The 26,552-nt window shown below is 35.5% G+C and overlaps 1 protein-coding gene across 3 annotated transcripts in view; it reads left to right on the forward strand.

The window, feature by feature from the left end:
* Window positions 1-26,552, forward strand: part of IQCM (IQ motif containing M) — a 491,845-nt gene that overhangs the window by 113,119 nt on the left and 352,174 nt on the right. For all 3 annotated transcript variants that reach the window (XM_050791177.1, XM_050791179.1, XM_050791180.1), the window contains one exon: window positions 24,918-25,008. In XM_050791177.1, coding sequence (XP_050647134.1) covers window positions 24,918-25,008 — 91 coding nt within the window. The remainder of the gene's footprint in view (window positions 1-24,917; window positions 25,009-26,552) is intronic.

Raw genomic sequence — 26,552 nt, forward strand, 5'->3', positions numbered from 1 at the left:
AGTTGGATTTTACAGACAGGAAAACTCAGGCTCAGAGACATGCTGAAATTGTCACCAATAGTAAATGGCAGAACCAGGATTTGAATCTGAATTTAGTCTTGCTGAATCTAAAGCTTTCACTCATTTAATTCATACAGTGTGCTACATCCTCTTTCTTGAGTAATTGGGGTACTTGGAGGAATGAGGGTCTCTCAAGTGCCTTGGGAGTATGGAAGTGACTCTTAATCTTTTTCCAAATTATTGTATAACCTTGAGCAAGTTGCTTTTCTTCTTAGCGTCTCAGTATGCCTTATAAAACTGATATAGTCTTAGCTGCTTGGAAAAACTATTTTATTTTCATAAGAAGTATGAGCTTTCAGAAGAAAGGTCGCGTTTAAAGTGCCCAACATTATTCTTAGAAAATAAACTGTCCTATTGTCAGTTATATCCTATAGCAATTGAGTACTTTCCTGCTTCTTCCAAAGATGTCTCCAAGTGTCTGTGTCATTTTCAGTAGGTCCTCACAGAGGCATTCTATGGACGAAGACAAAAAATGCCAGAGAGTGGTTATGGCTAGGTAGTTCAGCTCTGATTTCTTGTATGGGTCAGTAGTGAAATATTGGACTACTGCTACTGCCTCCACTCTCCTGTCTGACCAAAGCTACAAAGACCTGATGAATTTCAGAAACTTCACCAGAAAAGAAATGGCATCTGAGAGGTATATTGTGCTGTCGATTGGAGAGCTCAAGAAATCCCAGGAAACAAATATATTTTTGCTAGTAAAAATAAATAGAGAGCTAGTGTTGTACAGATATTTTAAAGGTTAGAATATTAGCTTTGGGATGAGCTTTGACAATCACTTTTTTATTGAGAAAATAGTGACTGTTCCTATGTCTACCTGGAGAGTCTTTCTAACAATACCACATTTATTAATGGGAGCACAGATGCTTTCCTTGAATGGGAGGAGCAGCAAGAATATGGGCATGGATTGCCTGTTTCTATAAAGAAGGTGAGGGCATGATTACTTTGCTGGGTCAACAATGATGAATTGTCCAAAATGGTCATAAAGTTTGTTTTGGAGCTCCTAGACAGTTTCTTAGATAAAATTGTTCTGTGAATAGTTAGAAATGAATAGACACTATACATTTAGAATTCTAGGACCCAATGCTGGTCCTTGGGTTTACACCTTGCAAGGCATTTCTTTGCCTGGCTTTTAAGTGAAGCCTGATTTTAATTTGTACACAGTGTTTTTGCCTTATTTAAGAAAGAAGATAATACCTAGAACCCTAATTTGCTCAGAGCTGCCTTTTACAACTGGTTCTATTTACTTATAGGGCATAATTACTTTTAGAAAGAGTTTTATGACATCAGCAATAAAATCAAATGAGTGTATAACTTTTCTAGTCATTTATTTCCTACAGATAATTTAATAGTCCAGACATTAAATTTGGATCCCTCTTTCCCTTGAAAATAGAATGTTACTCTCAAAGAGTTGATTTTCACTGTAATAAGAGGTTACACTCCTTTTTTGGTTGGCCTGCAAGCTTCACTTTCTTGAACCTGTAGTGAATTTTATATCTTCCTAGACTTGTTCCTGTGTTAGTTGCCCTGAAATAAACATTCCTTCGAGGAGAAAATATTTGCGCTCCTTACAGGAGCAGCTTCTGTGGCTGGAGAGGATGAGTAACAAGACTTTGCATTTGTGCATCCATGCTGTGAACATAGTCCAGAATAATGATTTGTTCATGGATGATAATGGGAGTCTAATTAAATGTGCCACACTTAATAAAATCACTGCATCTACTTAGAAAGAATCTGGGATTTAGGGACTAAAGATCAAACACCAAGGTCTGGTTCTCCTGCTGAAATATCCTGGCCAAATTATTTAATATACTGGATCCTCCATTTCCTATGTTGTAAGTGGTGATGATAAAAATAACTGCTGCCTATATTGCTGTGAGGATCAAATGAGATTTTTGTGTGAAAACATAATATAAACTATAAAATACCAGACACATTAGTGATGACTCCTTGAAAGACTCATAAGAGTATATATGCTCATACAGAAAAGCAGATGATACTATATCAGGGTAAAGCAGGCGCAAAGTGCTTTTGTAAAAAGAGAATTTTTTGTGAAATACAGGTGGGTTGCATGTTCTCTCTTCCTTTATTTCTTTTCAGCCGACTGTTTGTATTTAAACCTTACTTTCATTTGGTAGAGAATCTAATGCTAAGTATGATACATTTACCTGGAATTTATCTGAAAGGTAATGTTCTAGTTTTATGTGACCATGTTCAAGCTACGTTGATACCCAAGTACATTATGTGGTTTTAGAGTTTAGTGTTTCTTATGGCTTTAAAGAGTTAATAAAACCTTAACTACTTAATAAACTGCTACGAAACAACTGTGACACATGTTTTTGGCATCAGATATACTGGGAAATAGGACTTTCTGCAGAAGTGTTTTAATTAGCATTGGGGCCAGGTTCTATCCTTTATTTCACCTTGATTTCTGATTCTGCAATGAGTTACAAAACTGGTCAGCTTTACAGCCTAGAGCTTTGTGATTGGCTGCAAATGAGTCGGATTCCTGTTCTGTCTGGTTGTTAATACCATTGGCAAGTTTATGTAGATAAACAATAAAAAGAGTGCCAAATTCATTTGAGGACAAACAACATATTATAGTTTGGCAAGCATCCTTTGTCCTTTCATGTAGACTTAGTTTTAGGGATAGAAAAAATATGACTCCTAATGCAAGGTGAGAAAGTATGTCAAGATATTTGAGATATATTACCTAAAACAAACAGTAGTATACAGTGTGAGGAAAGCTAAGATCTGGTGAGAAATAATCATGTACAAAAAGCTGTTTACCTCACTGGAAAATGATCCTAATCAGGAATTTGCATTTCTTTAAAGCCTTTCTGTTAGTGATAATATCTTTATCCTTATTTCTCAAAAGGCAATTATCACATAAAATGGTTTATAATAGAAGTGTTATTGCTCTCCTAGCATTCAGCATGTAAGATTTTTATTGGTATGCTTGTCTTTTTTTTTTCTGAGCACCTGCAATTATATTTACATTCTGACAAAATAGTGTAGAGGTGGCACTTAAATCTTCAAGTTCCTGTCTATGATCCTAAGCAATTTTACAGTCTTTTCGGCTTTTTTTTTTTTTTGGTAGCAATTTCAAGTGCAATTAGGGATAGAAGTATAACTTGGAAAGTTTCCACTAGAAGAAAATATTTTAGATTTCGGTGCTGGATAACATTACAATAACTTGTTTTACAATTAGTGTAGCAGATCTGGGATTAGCTTAGGATCAGAAGAACCTTAGTAGTGAAGCTGTAAGACTTCAGCTTTGAACGTGGGAAACGTTCTGACTTTCTGAGGATAAAGAAGAAAGGTGGTAAGTACTGGCATTTGTCAGAAATGTTGAGTGGATGGCAGGGTGGGATGTTGATGATAGTGCAGTGAATTATGCAACTGATGACAATTTGTGAGAACTGGAAGAAGGAAGATTGAAAACATCTCACAAATAATCTTCCTGGTTCTAGATTAAAATATAGGACTGTGATTATTCTACCAAGAAAAGGTAATGAAATAGACTAATTTACATTCATCTAACAATCATGCATTTATTAAGCCTCTCCATAGGGTCTCTGAAGGGTCTGCAATTTCCCCATATTTATAAGCTAAAAAATTAGTACTGCCAGTTTCATGGGTACAGGTAGAAGACACAGTCAGGACTCATCAGAGACAAGGACATTATTACTTACGGTACAACATGTAGGCTGAGCTTTCCATCCATGTCAGGTCCCCGCAAGTCCACTGGGAGCAACACAGAGGGCTCAGGTCGATGCTGCACACATAGTAGATTTGTGTTAGAGCTGAGAGATGTGAGCTTGGGGAGTCTATCGCTTTTAGAGCAAGCTTGCTGTTTGTCCCAGGGAGAGATGTTACTTCATTCCTCAAGGTTGCCCTGAGAAAAGGCCTGGATAGAGAGCAAAGAGTGGCCGGAGCCTCACATTCGTGGCATACCAGTATGATTTCAGGGATGCTCTGGGTCCATGGTGGATAGCCTCTTCCAATACTAAGGAACTCATATCTTATAAACAATGTGTCTATAGTAACATGCATAACCACTATACACATATATTTGTAGTTTCAGATCATTATTATTCACTGTTTTTAGCAAATGAGGAAGTTGAGGCTCAATGTATTTGAAGAAGAAGCTAAAATCACAAATAAATGACATGGCAGGCACTGTAACATAGCATTCTTAGTTCATAGCCTAATGCTAATACCATTAGCCAGTTTACCTCACTGCTAAAGAATTTTCAAGCCATGTTGGCTCCATGTTTTAGTGAGAGCTTTTCCATTATTTTATTTATTGCTCTCTACATTTCAGGAAATGAGCACTCCTTTTGTTCATCTATTGCTGTCTTTTGATTCTGTCAGTCTACTGTGTTCTTACATCTTTTCTTCCTTTAGCTTAGAAAAATCTGTTTATTTCTAAAGACCTGTACCTTCCACAAAGTTCTAGGAAATAGGCTCAAAACAATGAAATTGCCTATTATCTTAGAACTGTAGAATTGTAGAAATAAAATGTACATTAAACTCACAATTTAACCATATCACTTTCATTTCAGGAATAAAAAATGTAGGTCCAGAGAGCCTCAGTGAATTTCCACTCAAGGTCCTAGGTCTTATTAGTAGAAAAGAGAAGACCAGAACCCATTTTTTTTTGTTTGTTTGTATCTAAAATTCAGCATTCTTGTCATTATACTACATTACATCATGAAAGAAAAAGAATGAAAGTATACTGGTAGAACCTTAGTACCTTCACATTATATGTTCTCGTTTGGTTTAGTAACAATAGGATTTCTGTTTTACACATATAAGATAATACCTAGCTATCAAAATGACAGAATTATAATTCCTTGGAAGTCATGAGTTTAAAACTCAAATGCTTTTCTAAGATGAGCAGGTAACATCAATGTGTGAAAAAGCTGATGTGATCAATGGAAGGGATGGAGTCTATGGCAATCTAGAGAAAGCACAGCCATCTAGACACATTCTGATTTAACATTTCCTAAATACCACATGCCCCCCAAATCCATGTCTGCCTCTGGCTTTGACTTTCTTGTTGCCATTTTGCAGCACCTTACCTGAATAGTGTGGTTTTAAAAGATTTTTCTATATCCTTAAATGTGATTTTTGGCACATAGACTTTCAGAGCTAAATGGGATATTAATTATCAGCTGCTCTAACGCATCATTATGCTGAAATGGAAATAAAGAAGATTCAGTGACATTCTGAAGTCCACAAAGCTAGCTTGTCACACCAGTTGTGACTAGAACTAGATTTGCATACTCCTAGTCCTCTGTTTTTTCTACTTCATATTGAAACTTTTTTGAAAACAGAATATCCTAGTTTGCAATGAAAGCAATGGGAAAATTAGATTTGACATGTAGCAGTGTATTTTGTACATAACTTCTGGAGAACCAATTAATAATTACTTATTGAGTACTGTATATTACCAAGTAACATGGGGCATACAAAGATATAGAATATTTCTGTTTATTTCTGTCTTCTCCAGTTGTGGAAGTCAAAACTAATATAGGAGAATAACTAAATGCTATAATCTTTGGCATTGACTTTAAATATAATAAAACTTCAGAAAGAACAGAAATTATTGGTGACTGAAGGCCTTAACTCTCCATATGCCAACAATTATTTTTAGTAGCATATTTTAAAAAACCCTCTTTCATGACCAAAGGAATACTATGATATTTACTAGAAGGTGCCAGTACTGGAATTACATGTGTGCAGGTATATGTGTGCTAGAGAGATACTGAATTGTAATCTTTGCTATTCATTATTTATGTTAAATTGTAATTTTTGCCTGTTGATATCTTAAATATCTCCTTGGGCCTATTTTGACATTTATGGCAAGTAGTAAAATGGGCGTAAAAGGTATGCCAACTGAAGTTGTGCTGGAATGGAGAGAGATACCTACCCTCTGATGGAGGTGTTATAAGAAACACCAGTTAAAAAAATAATGCCACAGCTATTGCTTTCTATGCCTTTTGACTTATGTTTTCTTTTTACTGGTATTGAAGTTTTGTTTTTGTACCCTGTCATGCTATAATCAGCCCTACTCTAATAGTTATATCCTGGTAGAAAATTTCACTCCTATGCCTATTGTATTAGGGCTCTCCAGAGAAAAAGAAACAGTAGGGGATATATATGTATCTATATGTAAAATATAGATATATATGATTTATTATGGGAATTATATCATTAGCATGTGATTAAGAAGGCTGAGAAGTCCCACCATATGCTGTTTGCAAGCTGGAGAACCAGCAAAGCTGGTGTTGTAAGTCCAAGTCTGAAGGCCTTGGAACCAGGGGTGTAAGTTCTGGAGTCAGAGTCCAAATGCTTGAGAATGTCTAAGGGCAGCTCTCATGTCTAAGGCCAAAAGAAGATGAACATTCCAACTCCAGAAGAAAGAATTTGCCCTTCTCCTGCCTTTTTACTTTATTTGACTCCTTGATGGACTGGAGTTGCCTATCCATGTTCATGAGGATGGATCTTCTTTATTCAGTCTACTGATTCAAGTGTAAATATCTTCTGGAAACACCCTCACAGACACACACAGTAATAATGTTCTCTAGTTATCTGGGCATCCCTTAGCCCAATCAAGCTGACACATAAAATTAATCATCACACCTGCTTTGCAAGTTTGTTAGCATTCTTGGCAGATTTATCTCTTCTGCCTCTCTTTTTTCCATCTCATATGCTCGGCCTTATTACTCTGGAGACCTTTTCCTTCATAAGTACCTTGAAATTAATCCTAATCTAGGGGTCAGAAAACGTTTTCTGTAAAGGGTGAGATAGTAAATATTTTTGGCTTTGTGGGCCATATGGTCTCTGTCACAATTATTCGTATCTTTGTGGCAAGGAAGCAGCCAGAAGCAATTGGTAAACAAGTTGGTTGGCTGTGTGCCAATAAATCTTTATTTGCAAAAATAAGTGATGGGCTTGATTAGGCCCTGACCATGGTTTGCCAATCCCTGTTCTAATCCATTGGTATCATATGGGGAGTGTTTATTCCAAGGGTTGAGCAAGATGATACATGATTGTGTAGGAAGAAGCTTCTATTTATATTTTTTCTATATCTTCTGAATATAATGTGTATTTCAGTGTTAGTTTTATAGTGTATGTGATATGTTAATAAATTCAAATAGGAATATAGTTTATAATAAGATAAATAATGTTAAGATAAGCAATAAGATAAATAACTTTACATATATTGGGGTAGCTGCTGAAAATTTCTTTTAGTGATAGCAGTGTGCAAAAAAGATTAGAAAATTGGAAGCTCCTGCTCCAACTTTTCACACTTTTCACAAAGATCGTACATTTGGAATATATCACTCCTGTGCTTGTATAAGTGAAAGGAATTCTTAGTATAGGGAGTAGTGAGTATGAGATGTGAAATAGTGAAGGGGTTCTAGAGAATGTTAGAACCTTATTAATTATCACTGTCTTTCCTAGTCTAACAGTTTTTGGAGAAACTGTCTCAGCTACTCAACATTTGACCATTAGTTCATTTATCCTTTTAGTAGTAATCATTTTCCCTTTGATAGTCACTAGAATATTCTGAATTATTGCTTTATACATATTGTTAAAATAAATTCTTATTCTGTATAAGATACCATTCTCTAATTTTATTGATGGCCCAGACCATGTATATTATATATTTTATAGCTTTTGTTAACCCTGCAGTGTCTGACGGTATGTTTGATATGCAAAGAGCAACATGTTCATTACTAAATAAAAAGTAAACAGAGTTGCCTGAAAGCCCTATTGGTCTCTATAGAGACCATAATTAAAGATGTTGGCCTACTGTCTGTACCAACACTTCCCAACCATTTTTTTGAAAGTTATGATAGTTATGAAATTTTGTATGTATTTTTTATCCATTCTTCCTAGCCCTCCTCCAAACAATCGACTCCTAAACATGCCACTGGAAGTACTAATTTTAATGTTAACAGGAATTAGAATTAATTTATTTTAAGAACTTTTTTGTTAATTCCATAAACCCATTTGATATAGTTTTAGTACCTTGGGGCTATTGTAAATCTAGAGCAGAATGTCTCTGCTTTCTAGTAGTGTACTTTTATCCTTGTACTAAAGAAGTTGTATGAATTACCTGTGGCTGCTAAACATTTAAGTGTGTATGCGTTTAAAGAGAAAGTTGCAAATGTAAAATATAATAAAGACAGTTTTGCATCTGTGGTGTGGCCTTGTCAAGTTAGCATTTGGATTAAGTTGAGAACATAGAGCAGGCTATGTTAGTATACTGTCTTGATCAGCTTTTCTTACATGCATTTTGTGGCAGGTTGGCTGTCTCCACACGCACATTTTCAGAATTACTCTGATTTCTTGTCAGAATATTTGAAACTCAAGTAGGCCTTTTGAACCTTTATCAGCGCTGTCAACATGTTAGCATAATTAGTCATTATTTGTTTCTCTGTTAAGAGCAGGATCCCTCAGATAAAAAACTTACTCTCTTACTTTCCAGTAATTAGTTAGAATCTTTCAGATAGCTAAAATTGTAAGTATAAATTCCCTCTTCCTAAGATGGAAAAATTCTTTTAAATTGTCTAAGGAAAATAGTTTCAGATACTAAAATCTTATTCAGAGCATGCCTAAAAATGTTGCTATGAGTTTCCATCTGTACTTTCTTATTTCTCTTTTGCTTTCCTTTCATGCTTACCAGTGGGTCTCAGTTTCTATTTGTATTGAAACAAACCAGACATTTGAACTTGAGGAGGCGTCTTGTGAAGTTGAAAAGACAAGGAGAGGAAAAGGATGAATCTTTACTGAGTGCTTGATTTATGTCAGGTGTTTCTTCAAGACCATTCTCCTGTGTGAAAAGCTTATTTTTATGAGTCTTAACATGTTTATTGTCATTTATTTATTTATTTGATTTTTGGTTGACTGTGGGGCAGAATAGGTTAATAAAAAATGCAGGTAGTATTTAGGTGGTCAAATGCCAATGTGCTATGGGGGTGTGTGTGTGTGTGTGTGTGAAGTGAGGGAGTCACCAGTGGTGTATAGAGGGAGAATGGAGGAAGTCATCACGTATGTGATTGCTTTACAAAAATTGATGGTGACATGCCTGTCATTATTTGTAAGTGCCAGTGAATATCTTACTTAGTGTGTTATCAGTTGTAATGACTTTATATTTGTGGCAGATATAAGTCATTCTATTTTTGTTTAAATAGATTGACTTTAACACATTAAGCTGAAACATGCATTGAGATACATACATAAAAATTCACTCAATATTTATACTGGATTAGATCAAGTGACTGGATTGAGGCTCTTGGGCTTGTTATGTTAGAGCATATGGACAAGTTGTGAGGCTAGAAAGATGTATGGTGTTTTAAATTTCCTTCTAATTATAGAATCTTATCTACATCAAAAGAAGTTTATATTTAACTTTATGACAACTGTATGGTGAGAAAATAATGGTACTCACCCATACATCTGTAAAACATAAGTCAGATTTTGATAAAAAGTAAATTGATTCTTGATAAAGTTCTGAATGTTAATGAAACAAAAATTCCCATCTGACTCTAACCATTTTCTATTCTTGTAGTATCTTTTTTAGTGATATAGGCTGATTCTTTTGGCACCCACATATAGCAAATAACTGTGAAACATTTCAAACCTCAAAGTGACACTAAAACTGTGAAGTATGAAATGGAAGTGCCAGAGCGTGTGAGACACATTGCATAGCACTGCTCAGTAATTCAGTGTGTGCATGCAAGAGAAATGACAACACCATTGCAAGATGCAACATGATTAATGCTACAAAAATTAAATAAATAAAAACAACCTGTATTCTCAAACACTCTCTCATGCCTTAAAGTTACCACTTTCTATGTTTAGCGGCCCTGGCCTAGTAATTACACCTTCTCGTCCCATGCTGTGAGGAACAAAATGATACATGAATATTCTTCTTGCTATGTCAAGGTTACTAAATGGTTATAAGAAAGGGCTGTGGTGTTTTAGGCTTCTCCATGAATGCTTTTGTTTTCCCCACAACACATGAAAAAAATTACTTTTGGTCATTACTTTGGTTTTTATTTCTGTCTGTCACCTGCCACTGATGATTGCTCCCTTCTCAGGTTTCCTCAGACAGTATTCCAGCTGGGGTTGAATGAATTCTTTCAGTTCTCAAAATATTATTGAGGGCCTACGTTAGAGTGATCCTATAAATTTACCTGTTTCTGAGACTCAGTTTTTATATTTGTATGCCTCATTTTTGGGAAGCATGTAAAGAGGGATTTGGGGTTATGACTAAGTCTCTTATATTCTCCAGTTCAAACACTATGGGAAAAAAAGATGAATTCTACTAGAGTATCCCTGATGATGTCCTTAGTGGACTCAGGAGTCCTGCCGGGTAAAACAGGTGCTGATGAATTTATGTTTCTTTTGCTTTTCACAATAAAAATATTAACAATAGTAACTGCTCTCTATTTCTTGAGTGCTTATATACTCAGTACTTTCTATAAGTTGTTTATAGCTTATTTAATACATCACAATCTAATTTATAATGCTCAGAAGTATCACTCACCAATTTTAAGAAAGAGGAAATGGAAGTTCAGAGAGACCAAGTGACTTTCCCAAGGTGAGCGGTCAGGCAGCTGAGTCTACTGACTCAAATGCCCATGCTCCTGACTTAAGTATATCACACTCTACAGTTTGGTGCATCTCCTGAGAGAATAAGTTTTTTTAATGAGTTGTTTTCAAATATCCTTGTCCTGAAAAACATTTGCAACAGGATAGTTAGCGTTAGAGGGTTTAGTAGGTACTCAGTAGGTACCCAGCAGTGAGTTAAAAGAGAATAGTGCCGAAGCCGTAAAGGTACCAAGAACAGCCTTCTTTTCACAGTGGTGAGAGAGCCAGGGGACATGTGTGTATGTGTGTGACCTGATAGAGCTACATTTGAGGACACCAGGAGCTGCCCAGAGAAGAGAGTGAAAATGCAAAGGTGTTTAAGCTTGGAGAGCAATTACAAGGGGCCACATTAATTGATGGACTAAAGATAGTTTAAACTTCTGGAAGTCAGCTCTTAACAAAGCTCCATTTGGGCTATTTGTGAAGGAAAGGAGTATGTCAGACCTGCTTAGATTAAGTTTTATGTATGCATATATGTATGCCTATCTATGTATCTTGACAGGAAACACAGGATTTCTACATCACAGACAGACTGTGATTATTCAGAGCATCTTGCCTCAGTTTTCCCATGCCTCGGTCCTCTTTGGGACAACACAATGAGGGCAGATGTTATCTACATGAATAATGCAGTTAGTACCACAAAAAAGGAACACTGGATTTATGAATCTCAGAACTTAAGTGGGGCATTAGGCACATTTGCCCGTCTTCCACTGCAGGGAGCAAGAGGGAAAAGAAAGAGAAAGAGATAGAGGGAGAGACAGAAGGGGAGGGAAAGCAAGTGCTCTGTAAATGCAAACACACCCAATCTGGAGACAGGTGGTGAACTAAAGGTCCCTAGGTCTATTATTCTTTGAAATGTAAGTAAATAAATGGCACAAGGGGAGGTGCCTCTAAATCTCCCTCAAGGTCTCTGTCTGTAACTTCCACGGCTTTTTTTTTTTCCCCCCCACTCAAACCCCTCTTAACCCAGGTGCCAGAATTCCTTGCTCAGAAAGCTCTGACTCTACAGATATGTGAAAATATTCATGGAGAATTGTCTCCTGGACACTTGTTTTAACTTTTTTTAGGGGGAAGATCAGGATTGGCTGACTAGGGATATATGCCTCTATCTTTCCATCAGATGGACTAGAGCCCAGTAAGCCTGAGCAAAGGCTCAGATTTGGTAAAGGTATTGAACTGTAGCCATATCTGTTATTGTTGGAGAGGGTAACCCAGGGAAGATCAATCTAAACACATTTCTTCTGGGCAATTTTGCTAAGCCTCTGACTGTAGTGTTTACTTGGTAAAGATTCACCTTTCTCACTAGTGGATAACTGGTATTATTTTCCTTTTTGGGGAAGAGTGTATACTATCTAATTTGGCAAAGACTGGATGAGCACTTTTGTATCTTATAACTGACATGGGAGAAAATTGTTGATAGAGAAGTTTTGGTCATGGGAATATAAAGCACAATATAACTTTGCATTTTGTTTTCAATATGTTGTGCTATTACTAAAAGTTTACGTATTTGAGATAATATTTTCATATCATTTTGTCTTATGGCACTTATAGTCTTATACTGTATAATGTTAGATGTCTGCCTCATCTCTTGTATAGACTATAATCAATAACATGTTATTAAAATTCATATCTTTATAATCATAAAGATCACTAATTTTATTAAGTACTTACTATGTACCAGGCCTTGTGCTAAGGACTTTGCATGTATCACTTACACAATCCTTATGGCAATCTGTTGTCCTCATATACTTTTTTATGAAGGACAAAGCTGAGCTCAGATGCAATATAGCTTGTTGAGGGTCATACCGGTGATAAATTGTAAAGTTCAAATTTATACTTACTTAAGTCTGTCTGCTCTCTTAACCACTTTTCTGAATTATATGTCATAATTAATGCAATGTATTTACCTGGAGGATAAGATTTAAATTCCTGAAATATATGTTAGCATAAAATACACTGAATTGGTTTTTATTACCTTGTCTTTATTAGAGTTGTGCAAACTTCATCTTACTTTTCATTACTATCATGTTTTTGGATTTCTGAAAATAGTTATGTTTTTGTAGTACATTTTGCACTGTTGCTACACACATTGAAGTTTCATGGTGAAGTTAAATTGCACTGACAAAACATGGATTAACTTTCAACTCTTCTACTGACATTATAGAGAAGTGTATATATATATATATATATATATATACATATATATATATATATATATTTTTTTTTTTTTCTTTTTGAGACAGAGTCTTGCTCTGTCGCCCAGGCTGGAGTGCAGTGGCTGGACCTCAGCTCACTGCAAGCTCTGCCTCCCGGGTTTGCGCCATTCCCCTGCCTCAGCCTCCCGAGTAGCTGGGACTACCGGCGCCTACCACCTCGCCCGGCTAGTTTTTTGTATTTTTTAGTAGAGATGGGGTTTCACTGGGTTAGCCAGGATGGTCTCGATCTCCTGACCTCGTGATCCGCCCGTCTCGGCCTCCCAAAGTGCTGGGATTACAGGCTTGAGCCACCGCGCCCGGCTGAGAAGTTTATATTCTTAAGCATTTAATTCAGCTCTGCCCTCAGTTCTTGGCAGAGTTTCATTCATTTATTCAGCAAACATTTATTGGGTGCCTAATATATGCTAGACCAGTCACTATGATATTTGTTCAATCAATATTATGAACAATATTATGGGATTATGAAATATAAACTTTGCTCTTATGGGATTATGAGATATAAACTTTGCTAAGTGGAGATGATGTTTCCTTTTTTTTCCTATAACCTCCATGGTCCCTAGCACATGGCTAAAAGAAATAGTCAATAACAACTTATTAGTTAAATGATCTTATTGAATTGAGGACAATAATTATTTACTTGAAGGTAGGGTAGGAAAAAAATCTATATAATGAAGTCCAAAGTATTCAGACAGTCTGTCTAGCACAGATGTCTTTATTCCCCTTCCTTACATCAAATCTGAAATTCATTATATCTGTACCTAGTAAACACATTAATAAATGATTTCATTTATCCAATTAATATTTATTGGGCTTCTGATTTATAATGCTATATGTGAGTTAGAGAATAAGAATGTTTCCATTCTTAAAGAACTCATACCAGGGGAAATTCATTCATTCAATAAGTATTTATTAAACATCTATTATATGCCAGGCATTCTTCTTGACATTGATGATATAGTTGTGAATAAGTGAAGCTTACATTCTGCTGGGAGTAGATAGGCAAAATGCAATTAAGGAGCAAACAGATAAGATATGACAAAACATGATAATCAAAATGAAGGAAATAGAATGATATAATAGACTAACTGTGGGGACACATTTTAGATGCAAATGCCATGAATGCCTGTCTTAGGAACTTATATATTTGATTTGAGATATGAAGGACAAGAAGGACCAGTGGTGTGCTGGTAAATTGGTTCTGCAGGGGACAAAAGTCTGATTTATGGCATTTCCTGACTTCCAGGGTATAAATATTCTCACCCTGGCTGATTTCAGGCTACCAGACATTTAATCTGGGTTGCAAAATTCCTTATAATTAACAATCAACTCTTGAATGCTGGTACAAATCAGCCCTGAGGAGGAACAGGCCTTGACTTATTCAAGGTCCTGAAGGGAAACATTGTGACTGCAGTGTAATGGCAGATAAAATGATAGTAATGTGAAATCAGGTGAAAGAGATAGGCATAAATTAGATAATGTATGGCCCTGTGGGTAATGGCAAATAATTGATTTATTTAAGAGTGGTAGAAAGTCGTTGAATGATTTAAAGAGGAATGTTGTGATCAGATTTCCATTTTTAAAAGATATGCAGGCCTCTATTCTGTAGGATGGAATAAACAGAGGACAGAGGGAAGACCACAGAAAGTGATTTTTCAATCCAGGAAAGAGATAATGATGGCTTAGATTGGGTTATTGTTCCACCTTTTCTTTCCGCCTCCACCTTGGTTTAGAGTATATTTTCTTGCTTCACTAAATTTGAGATGGACCCTATCTTGTTTTGGCTAATGGAATATGAGAAGGCATGATGCAGACAATGACTTTAAATGTACTTAGTAGTTTATCATGTCTCTTACACTTTTTGATCTACCAAGAAAAGACCATGCCCCAGGTGGTGGCACCTATCTAGCCTGATCCGTCTAAGCCAGCTGACTCATAGCCGGAAGCAGAACTGCTTTGGCTTATTCAAATGACCATAAGCAAGAGAAATCTAAACTTGTAAACTGCTGAGTTTTGATTCCATTTGTTATACAGTGTTATTGTGGCAATTGTAGTGTTTGGTAAAGTGAAGAGAAATGGACAAATCTGAGAGGTAGATAATGAGTTTCTGGTTTGAAAAAGTAGCTGTATAGTGTCATTTACTGACATGAGAAAGATAAGAAAGAATTTTTTTAGAGAGGATATCAAGAGTTCCATTAAATATATTATATTTGAGATAGTAATTAATGCATACATAAGTCTGAAATTTCGAGGAGAGATGTGGGCTAGAGAATAAAGTTTTGGAGTCTTTGGTATATGAACATTATTTAAAGCCATGGATGGAACTGGATGAAATTTCCTAAAGAATAAGTGAAGTTAACATAAACAAAAAGGCTTAAGACAGAGACTTAAGACACTTCATTCATTGGAGGTCTGATAGAAGAGGGAGAGTTAGTAAAAGAGATTGACAATGAGAAGTAGCATCATAGGAGGAACTCTAGGAGAAAGTGTTGGAATCTTTTCATAAAAGAAAATCATCATTATCATTGAGTGCTGCTGTGAAGCCTCAGCAAAAAGTTGACAAATACTTGTTCACTGGGTGTGCTACCATGGAAGTCATTGTACCTTTGATGAGAGCAGTTTCCACAGAGCAACCACTGTACCAGGTAGATTGGGAGTGTAGGGACAAAAAAATGGGGTGAGAAAGAGCAAACAATATATGTAGACAACCAGTCTAAACATTTTGCTATGAAGTGTGGAGAAACTGAACAATAGGAAGAGAAGGTTTGTGTTTCATTTCAAATGCTAGCTATGATTATGACTGCATTAAGTAGTAATCTAAGTTAAAAATCTTTCATTTGACCTTTTTCAATTATTTTACCCATCTCAGTTACTATTTAGCCCAAACCTCCACAACCCTTGTCAAATCTCTGCCTGCTTCCCTCAGTAAATGACCTTACCTCCTACTTCATAGAGAAAATAAAGGTCTTCATGGTGAACTCACTGGAAACTTATTAATAGCCACCTGAAATCTTGTCTATAGTTTTAGAAGATGCCTCTTCAGGTATTAATTCTATCTCATTCTTTCCCTTTTCTGTCAGGAACTTATCTCATCTATTATGTATTGTTTGCCCTCTTTTATGTCTCCATACTCTCCTTTCCTATAACCTAGAAGCATACTAAAGTTTCTCTCATATTAAAAATATATTGACACTATAATTTACTTTCTCAAACTTCTGTTTCTGTGGTGATCATTTCATTGCTGTCTGTTTCTTCAAACCACATACCTCTCGAAAAAGGAGTCTACATTTATTACCTCCAATAACATTATTCCTTCGACCCAAAGAAATCTTTCTTCTACTTCCATTAAATTGTCCAATGACCTCCCAATTCCAAAAGCGGAAGGGTGCATTTCATTCCTTGTTTTAAATTCATGAGATAATGAAAATAAAGTTTCATAGCACTGTATTGGGAATTATGTAATTATTTGTAGTTAATTTCATTCCTAAGAATGTTGACTTCATAATCTCCAGGTTCTTTTTTGCATTCCTAGTGCCTAGCAGACTGCCTGTCACATTGTAGGTATTCAGTAAATATTTGTTGAATGAATGATTGAATAAATGGATGGATGCATAAAAACACAATGTCTATCCTCAAGAAACCGTCAGAGTTCACAGTCTAGTGAGCAATTGGCATTCTATATAACACACATGTGCTTGAAATTCCAACAGTAGAAAATTATATGACATCTACCCAGCCCACACACTAGAATGTGAAATGTCAGTAAATTGCAATCTGTCATTCTTGACTAATGAATCTGTCTATAAATTTGAAACTTTAAAATTTTTAAGTTTCGTTATAATTCATATGAAATTAAATAAAATTTAAATAGTGGATCTTAAAAAGAGAGAAAGGTAAGAAAATCATTTTATAATTATTCAGTGTACAAAATATAAAATCTCTCATTGTTTGAATGAAAACCATTTTACCGACCTGAAGCACTTTCATAGTAGTTAGTCTTTGTGTAGAAGAGACCTTAAAGCTCTTCTAGCCCGACTATTTTCACAACATAAAATCCCCTCTACAATGTTCTTCTGAAATTTTCTGCTAACAAATATCTGTAATGAGGAACACACTCCCTTTTCTGACACTGAATTTCCAATTTGTTTGAGCTTTAAATTCTAGAAAACTAGTTTCCAATAGAGAGGAAATAAAACCTGAAATAGAGATGCTGGTTTTTGTGTGTGTGTGTGTGTGGAAGGAAGGGGAGAAATAGGGATTCTTTATGAAGGTCAGGAGAGCAGTGGGAATTAGTGGAAGCAAGTATGTATATAGTATCTATGGTGTCCGAGAAAGTAATGGAAAGAAATTAATCCATGACACTGGCAAACATAAAAATGATACTGAAAAACTATGTAACTGAGTAAGAGGTATTACATGTTTTATTTATTGATTCTTATAACAAATGTTTGTTGAATGTGCTGGGTACTATAAGGAAGTGCTGAGGATTCAAGGGAAATAAGTCCCAGTCCACCTGATCAGAGAGTTTACAGATTAGTAAAGGGATGGTGGGCCAACCAAACAATGAGCGCTGAAAATCGTTTCAGTGTTAAGATAGATTAGAGAATATCCTTCGTGCGGAGTCTTGAAATGACTAGCAAAATGGAGAACAACTAAATTAACAAATTGATTTATCAGGTAGATATAAGACATTGCTCCTAAGAATTAAAGAATATACATTATTTTCAGACAAATATGCGGCATTATGAAAATTGACTACACAAGGGTATATAAAGTAGGAGTCAACAAATTTCAAACAATTGGAATTATACAAAACCTGTTCTCTGATTACTGTGATGTTAAATCAGAAAATAATAACACAATGATAATTTAAAATTCCATAATTGGAAATGAAAGATTATTTATGGAAAGTATGGAGGATAGGTTAGAGTTTCATGGCTGGATTCAGGAATCCAAGTGAAGCTGTTAATGTACCAGATGAAAGATGATAAGGGTCTGAATTGAGAGAGTATGAGTGGGAAAGGATGGAAGGGATTAAATGACTCTATTAGGGGATTGAGGGGGAGTGAATGGGGAGATGACTTTCAGGTTTATGGATGGACAGTAGTGTCATTAAGTGTGAGAGGGACATGTTGATTGAGATGGAGATAGTTGGCTATTCAAATTTGGATCTCAAGAGTGGTCTTAGCAAGATATACAGATTTGTGCACATTGAGGTAATAAATACAGCCAAGGTCATGGACCATATCATTCAAGTTAAGGGTTAGAAGGTAGCCAAGGAAAGAAATAGCTTTGGGGAACACACAACAGCTGGAGGTGGTCAAAGCAAAATAAGCCCATGAAGGACAAAGGCACAATTTTCAGAAGTGAATGAAATTGAATGGATGATTGATTTCAGGTGAACAAATGATTGAGCTCAGGTGAATGAAGGATTAATTCCAGCTGGACTCTGAGGAGCACATAGTAAGTAGCGTTAGAGACTAAAGTCTTTTGGTTGGCAGTTTTTGTTGTTGTTGTTTTTCTTTTTTGCCTGTCAGCTCATACCTAAGTTGGCAGTTTTAATGCCTTACCTTCCTTTTGCTTAACTTCATTGTAAAACCTCTAAGAATTCATAACTCTACCTCTGTTTTTCGTGCCCTGATCTCCCTGTTGGTCTCTCGTGTTCTAATCAGAAGTTATTTCTAATTTATATTCCAGAACTGAAATTCTAGTTTGGTGGAATTGGTTTATCAACTAGATTTTACATAAGCAATAGTTAGAAACTCAGAGATGTTATAATTGGGCCTAAAGTCACACACTAACTCTAATTTTCCATCTAAACGTTTATCTGCAGCAATGTTGGATTTTCACATGTTTTAATTGCCTTTTTAGAGATCTCTTTTAACTCTATATACTACTTTTAAAAGAGTTTATCTGCATTTATTTTGTATGTTGGATGCAGTCCTAATACGACTTAGTTAAATGGTACTATAGAGGGCTTTTAGTTTAGCACTTAAATGGATTATACCCAAAGTATTTAACAGGTTTCTTTTCTCTAAAATAGACATATCTTTTTCTTAATTATTGTATTAACACAAGCTCATTATAAAGATTTTAAAAATACTTACATATATAGTATTGAAAGGGAAAGTCCTAACAATATTACATTTTCCCCTTCCTTCCAAAGATAGACACTGTTGATGGTTTTAGTTTGGTGTAAATATTAGACAAGAAAGGTTGGGCTCTGTTGAGTAATGAATGAACACTAGATTCTCTGTGGCTTCATGTTTCATAAAGACTTATTTATCCCCCTACATTAATCACGGTGTGATAGACAGTTTACCTTGTAGTTTTGCCATTTGGTGCACAGGCTTCCTGGGGCACTGTGGCAGGGAAACAGTGGGCTGGAGAAATTTAAGGCCCAGGTCTGGTAGTGGCTCACACCTAATGTGCTCACATCTCATTGGTCACAGTTTAATCACATGTCATCAAAGTAATTGTAAAGGGATATGGGAAATACAGGGAAGCACATGGATAATTTGGTGAGTACTAATTGTCTCTGCTGTAGTATGCATTCTTCCATATCTTTCGTGTGCATTTGCAAATAAATAAACCAAGATACACATATGTGTGTTTTATGCATATATGTGTATTTTACAAATATGAATTCCTCATTAGTGAAAATTTATTTTCATAATGTGGCTTTCAAAATAATATTATCCTTAAATAATACCTTCACTTGTGAACTTCATCACATCCTTCCTAGGTATGCAGTGAACCTGTTCCCTGGTCATGTATTCAATTCCAAGTGTGTTCAAATGTAAGCATCTGTAATCTCTTGATCTATATTGGCTTCTTTCCTATTGACTTGAAAACCTCCTGCGTTGAAAAACAAAACAACAACAAAAATTTCACTAAATCCTATTGCTTTCTTTAGCTTCTATGATTTTCTTTCATTGCAAAGTTAATTTCTTTACCATTGCTGTAAAATTCACTCTTTATATCTCCAGATTGCACGTCCCATCACCTTTGCCCCATCCTTTTTCTCCTTCACTTTTCTGCAGTGATTTTCACTGTTATACTGTCCATTGAGGGTAGCAATAATGCTTTATTAACGATTATATTCTACACTGCTCCCCTCCCAGGAGTCAGCATAGCAATTTTTACTAAGTAAATATTCTATAAATAAGTACAATAAACAAACAGGCAGATTGAGCATCAGAGTGATTAAGAATTCAGGTTCCAGAGGCTATCTGCCTGGGTTTGAATATCATCTCTACCTTTTGCTAATGGTCTAATCTTGGGCAAAATAATCACACCTCTACTTCCATATCCTCATCTGTAAAATGGAGATAGTAATAGTACTTAATCTTTGGGATGGCTCTAAGAATAGAACATGATAATCCATATATAGCAATTAGCGCACTTGGCATATGGCACGTATTTTAATGTTTCTATTTTTAAGACTCAAAAATTCTCCTTCACCTTAATATGATATCGGTTAACATATGACGTGTCTTTATATAAAGTGTGTCCTCTGAGCTTTATTGTTACCTTCTGAAGTAAACAAGGCAGAAATTACCCACTTTTACTGATGAATCCCCTGAAGACCCACAAGTTCTAGGGGGCAGTGTAGAGCACAGTGAAAAAGAATGGAGTCCTGGCTCTGTACCTTCCAAGTTAAAGGATCTTGGGAAAGTTGCTTCTCTGAGTAAATGGACTAATCACAGTACTTTACAAAAACAAAAACAAAAACAGAATAAAACTGTTGAAACTTACATGAGATAATTCACAGGGAATGCTAACCAATACTTCTGGTACCTTATAAATACAGCCTTTGCTCAGTATCCTTGGTGAACTGGTTCCAGGACTTCCCCTACCTCCATCATTCAAAGATCCGAGAATGCCCAAGTCCCTGATAAGATATGTAGTATATATTTGCACATAACCTATGCACATCTTCCCATATATTTTATTTTTTAAAATTTATTTACTTTTTCTATAGGTTATTGGGGTACTGGTGGTATTTGGTTACATGTTAAGTTCTTTAGTGGTGATTTGTGAGATTTTGGTGCACCCATCACCTGAGCAGTATACACTGCACCCTATTTGTAGTCTTTTATCCTTCACCCCCTTCCCACCTTTCCCCCCAAGTCCCCAAAGTTCATTGTATCATTCTTATGCCTTTGCATCCTCATGTCTGAGCTCCCACATATCAGTGAGAACATCTGATGTTTGGTTTTCCATTCCTGAGTTACTTCATTTAGAATAAGTCTCCAATCTCATCCAGGTTGCTGCAAATGCCATTAATTCATTTCTTTTTATGGCTGAGTAGTATTCCATTGTATATATATATACTACAGTTTCTTTATCCACTTGTTGATTGATATGCATTGGGTTGGCTCCATGATTTTGCAATTGCAAATTGTGCTGCTATAAACATGCATGTACAAGTATCTTTTTCGTATGATGACTTCTTTTCCTTTGGGTTGATACCCAGTAGTGGGATTGCTGGATCAAACAGTAGTTCTACTTTTAGTTCTTGAAGGAATCCCCACACTGTTTTCCATACTGACTGTACTAGTTTACATTCCCACCAGCAGTGTAGAAGTGTTCCCTGATTGCTGCATCCACGCCAGCATCGACTGTTTTTAATTTTTTGATTATGGCTATTCTTGCAGGAGTTAAGGTGGTATCACAATGTGGCTTTGATTTGCATTTCCCTGATTATTAGTGATGTTGAGCATTTTTTCATATGTTTGTTGGGCATTTGTATATCTTCTTTTGATAACTATCTATTCAGGTCCTTAGCCCATTTTTTAATGGGATTTTGTGTTTTTTTCTTATTGATTTGTTTGAGTTTGTTGCAGATTCTGGATATTAGTCCTTTGTCAGATGCATAGATTATGAAGATTTTCTCCCACTCTGTGGGTTGTCTGTTTACTCTGCTGACTGTTCCTTTTGCTGTGCAAAAGTTATTTAGTTAATTAAATCCCAAATATTTATCTTTTCTTAATTTTTGTTTTTATACTTTAAGTTCTGGAGTACATGTGCAGAATGTGCAGGTTTGTTACACATGTGCCATGGTGGTTTGCTGCACCCGTCAACCTGTCATCTACATTAGGTATTTCTCCTAATGTTATCCCACCCCCCAACAGGCCCCGGTGTGTGATGTTCCACTCCCTGTGTCCATGTGTTCTTACTGTTCAACTCCCACTTATGAGTGAGAACATGCAGTGTTTGGTTTTCTGTTCCTGTGCTAATTTGCTGCAAATGATGGTTTCCAGCTTCATCCATGGCCCTACAAAGGGCATGAACTCATTCCTTTTTCTGGCTGCATAGTATTCCATGGTGTATATGTACCACATTTTCTTTATCCAGTCTGTCATTGATGGGCATTTGGGTTGGTTCCAAGTCTCTGCTATTGTGAACAGTGCCACAATAAACATATGTGTGCATGTGTCCTTTGTTTTTATTGCATTTGATTTTGGGTTCTTGGTCATGAAATCCTTGCCTAAGCCAATGTCTAGAAGGGTTTTTCCAATGGTGTCTTCTAGAATTTTTATAGTTTCAAGTCTTAGATTTAAGCCCTTAATCCATCTTGAGTTGATTTTTGTATGAGGTGAAAGATGAGGATCTGGTTTTATTCTCCTACATGTGTCTAGCCAATTATCCCAGCACGATTTGTTGAAAAGGGTATCCTTTCCCTGCTTTGTTTTTGTTTACTTTGTTGAAGATCAGTTGGCTTTCAATATTAGGTTTTATTTCTGGGTTCTCTCTTCTCTTCCACTGGTTTATGTGCCATTTTTATACCAGTATCATGCTGTTTTGGTAACTATGGCCTTATAGTATAGTTTGAAATCAAGTAGTCTGATGCCTCCAGATTTGTTCTTTTTGCTTAGTCTTGCTTTGGTTATGTGGGCTCTTTTTGGTTCCCTATGAAGTTTAGAATTGATTTTTAAGAAATTCTGTGAAAGATGATGGTGGTATTTTGGTGGGGATTGTGTTGAATTTGTAGATTGCTTTTGGCATTATGGTCATTTTCACAATACTGATTCTACCCACCCATGAGCATGGCATGTGTTTCCATTTTTTTGTGTCATCTATGATTTCTTTCAGCAATGTTTTGTAGTTTTCCTTTTAGAGGTCTTTTGCCTCCTTGGTTAGGTATATTCCTAAGTATTTGATTTTTTGTTTGCAGCTATTGTAAAAGGGGTTGAGTTTTTTATTTGATTTTCTGCTTGGGCGCTGTTGGTGTATGGAAGAGCTACTGGTTTGTGTACATTAATCTTGTATCCGGAAACTGCTGATTTTTTAAATCAGTTCTAGGAATTTTCTGGAGGAGTCTTTAGATTTTTCATGGTAAATGATCATATCTTCAGTAAACAGTGACAGTTTGACTTCCTCTTTAGAGATTTGGATGCTTTTTATTTCTTTCTCTTGTCTGATTGCTCTGGCTAGTGCTTCCAGTATTATGTTGAAGAGAAATGGTAAGAGGGGGCATTCTTGTCTTGTTCCAGTTCTCAGAGGGAATGCTTTCAACTTTTCCCCATTCAGTATTATGTTGGCTGTGGGTTTGTCATAGATGGCCTTTATTACATTGAAGTATGTCCCTTGTATGCAGGTTTTGCTGGGAGTTTTAATCATAAAGAGGTGCTGGATTTCGTCAAATGCTTTTTCTGCATTTATTGAGATGATCATGTGATTTTTGTTTTTAATTCTGTTTATGTGGTGTATCACATTTATTGACTTGCATATGTTAAACCATCCCTGCACCCCTGATATGAAACCCACTTGATCATGGTGGATTATCTTTTATAAATGTTGTTGGATTCAGTTAGCTAGTATTTTGTTAAGGATTTTAGCATCTATGTTCATCAGGGATATTCCACGCTATTCTTGTGGAATAGTGTCAAAATGATTGGCATCAATTTCTTCTTAAACAATCTCTAGATTACTTATAATACCAAATGGTATGCAAACTCAATGCAAATAGCTTTCATACTATATTGTTTTTAAATTTATATTATTTTTGTTGTAATGTATTTTTAAATGTTTTTTTTTTCTGAATATTGTCAATCTGTGGTTGGTTGAATCTGTAGATGCAGAACCCGGGAATACCGAAGGCCGACTATAGTTAATCAATATTAATATTCTGTTTTCCATTTCTACAAAAATTTTATGTTCTCTGAATGTACATTTTGAATATACGTTACATAATTCAGTCTAGTATGCTCTTCTTTTTGTTGACATTGAGATCCAACTAGCCTATAATTTTCTAAAGCAGAGGGTTTTCTCTCATGTGTTCTGTGTATCTTTTATTAATAATATATCTGAGCTAGTAGCTGGGAGGTGCTCAATAGTTACCTGATAATGTTTTTGTTATAATATTTCAAACTGTATGTTTGTCCCATTATCTGTGCACAATAGAAAGTAATGTGTATTTTAAAAATACTTATGTAAATTTCTCTTTACACTTGAAGAATTAGATTTTTAAAAAAGTAGAACCTTTGCCTTTTGTGGACTTTAGTCTTACTCTATCAAATAATGAGATTTTTGGAGCACTTTGTGTTCCTATTTATAGGAACTAATGATTTGCCAAATTATTTTAAAATGGCAGCCCCTTCTGTAAGAACTAAGCTTTGTGATGATAATGATATAATAATACTGATATGTACAAATGAGGCTGTTTGTATTCATTGGTATATGCTATGCTGTTGCAGCCATTTCTCTGAGAGCAGTCTCCTTTCTGATATATGTAGTTCATTTGCACTATAATTTTCAGTCCTAAAGTTTAGTAATTGCAAAGCATCTGAGTAGCATGGAGTAAAGAAAACTACTCAACTGTGTTTTTTAGTATCTCTGTGTTAGTAACATTTTAAAAGATTATAGCTCTTGTTATTAAAATCTGTGATTTGCAACTGAATTCAAAAAATGCCTTTACAACTTGAAAACTAATAGTATGCAATTAAAACTTTAACAAAATTTCAGGACAAGTTAAATTGGATAAAATCATGACTATTATTGAACCAGTGAGTAAAAAAATGGAGACAGCAAAGCAACAGCAGTTTGAGGAGTCCAGGTAATGTATAATTAGTTAAACTATAGAAAATATATATTTTCTTCTACTTTGCCAGTATTCCCTGACCAATTGTCATGGTCTCTCAAGTTTATCTATTAACGCCCCATACATGAAGCTAATTTATTGTTCTGCTTGAGTTCTTCAAAGCATATCAATTATCAAAATTTTTGTTTTCAGTTCAATTAACTTTTGAACTGGAAGATGTCTGAGTAGTTAAGTAAACCATCTGGGTTTTATAGTGCATAAGCTTGAATCCAATTTGTGGCTTTCCTGAGAAAAAAATGCCATATTTTATGATAATATTACATAAGTTTAGAATTTTAATAACTCATCTGCAGCAATTATGGAGCAGAGTAAGTTATAATTTTCCTTTCTAAATCTAATAATTAAAGGTTAGTCTTTTTCTAACAGAAGGTGAGGCTGGTTCTACAGAACATAGTTTGAACACAGGAATTCTAAGCATTGCCTCTGCTTTCCAAAACTGTCTGAAGATGGGTCAGTTCCTTTTCTGAATTGCATGAAATAGCATCAGCGTCTTCAAGATAACTTTAAAATTACATACACAATAGTTGGCCCTGAAGCTACAGACAGAACCTCTAAGCTCTTCAGCACATATTTTGTAAGAACATTTGTACTTACAGACAGTAAATACTTCTCTGCTAAATGTATTTTTCAGTAGCTTGTTTCACAATAATTCATTGATATTATAACATGGTCAGAAATTTGGGGTGATTGGCACAGCTATAAGTTAGTTGAGGAAATGCTGGCAAGGCTATGAAGAACTTTGTGGGTCTCCCAACATTTAAGTTGTGAACTATGTGTTTAACACTAGAAGATCCATGCTCAGGGTAACCACTTTCTGGGCTTAAGTGTAATACAGTACTCAAATTTGAAAGAGTGAAATATATACACAGCCTTAATACTAAAGGTTTGGTTATACCCATGATAAGGGAAGATATTAATTTCAAAGGAAAAGAAATTATTATATTGGAAACTTATTTTTTATAAATTTCTTTTCTGCCTTTGAATTACCCATTTTAACTTAAGATCCAAATTGGTCTTGCAAATTGGTAGCTCCTAAAAGAGTAATCAATATAGCAATTTAGCCAAATTGTTTAGAATTTCAAGTCAGCTTTTACTAACTGAAAAGGTTAACTGATTTGAAAATCATTTTCAGTATCTTTAGATGAGGCTGGTAAGCCATGGCAGAATAGTCATGTTTTAGGGACAAGCGAAGCACTTATTAATAAATCTGATCAGGTATAATATCTTTCAGTATAACGTCTTTCTCAAGAGAGTTTATCATTTCCCGAAGAATTGTTTCTTCTGCAACTGGTAGAAGATAAAGGTCCCTTGACACCCTAACTTCCCATTTTTAATGAAAACATGTCCTGCTTAATGAGGAGGATCAACATCCTTTGAAATTAAGAGCAAGTGCATGTACTTCCAATGACAGCCCAGGGCATATAAAGCCTGAACTTCAATACACCTGGGCTGTCTTGTCTTTATTTATAGCTAGCTGATGGTGGTAACTTGTTTCCTAC

Source organism: Macaca thibetana, chromosome 5, assembly GCF_024542745.1.
Source record: "Macaca thibetana thibetana isolate TM-01 chromosome 5, ASM2454274v1, whole genome shotgun sequence".
Classification (NCBI taxonomy): Eukaryota; Metazoa; Chordata; class Mammalia; order Primates; family Cercopithecidae; genus Macaca; species Macaca thibetana.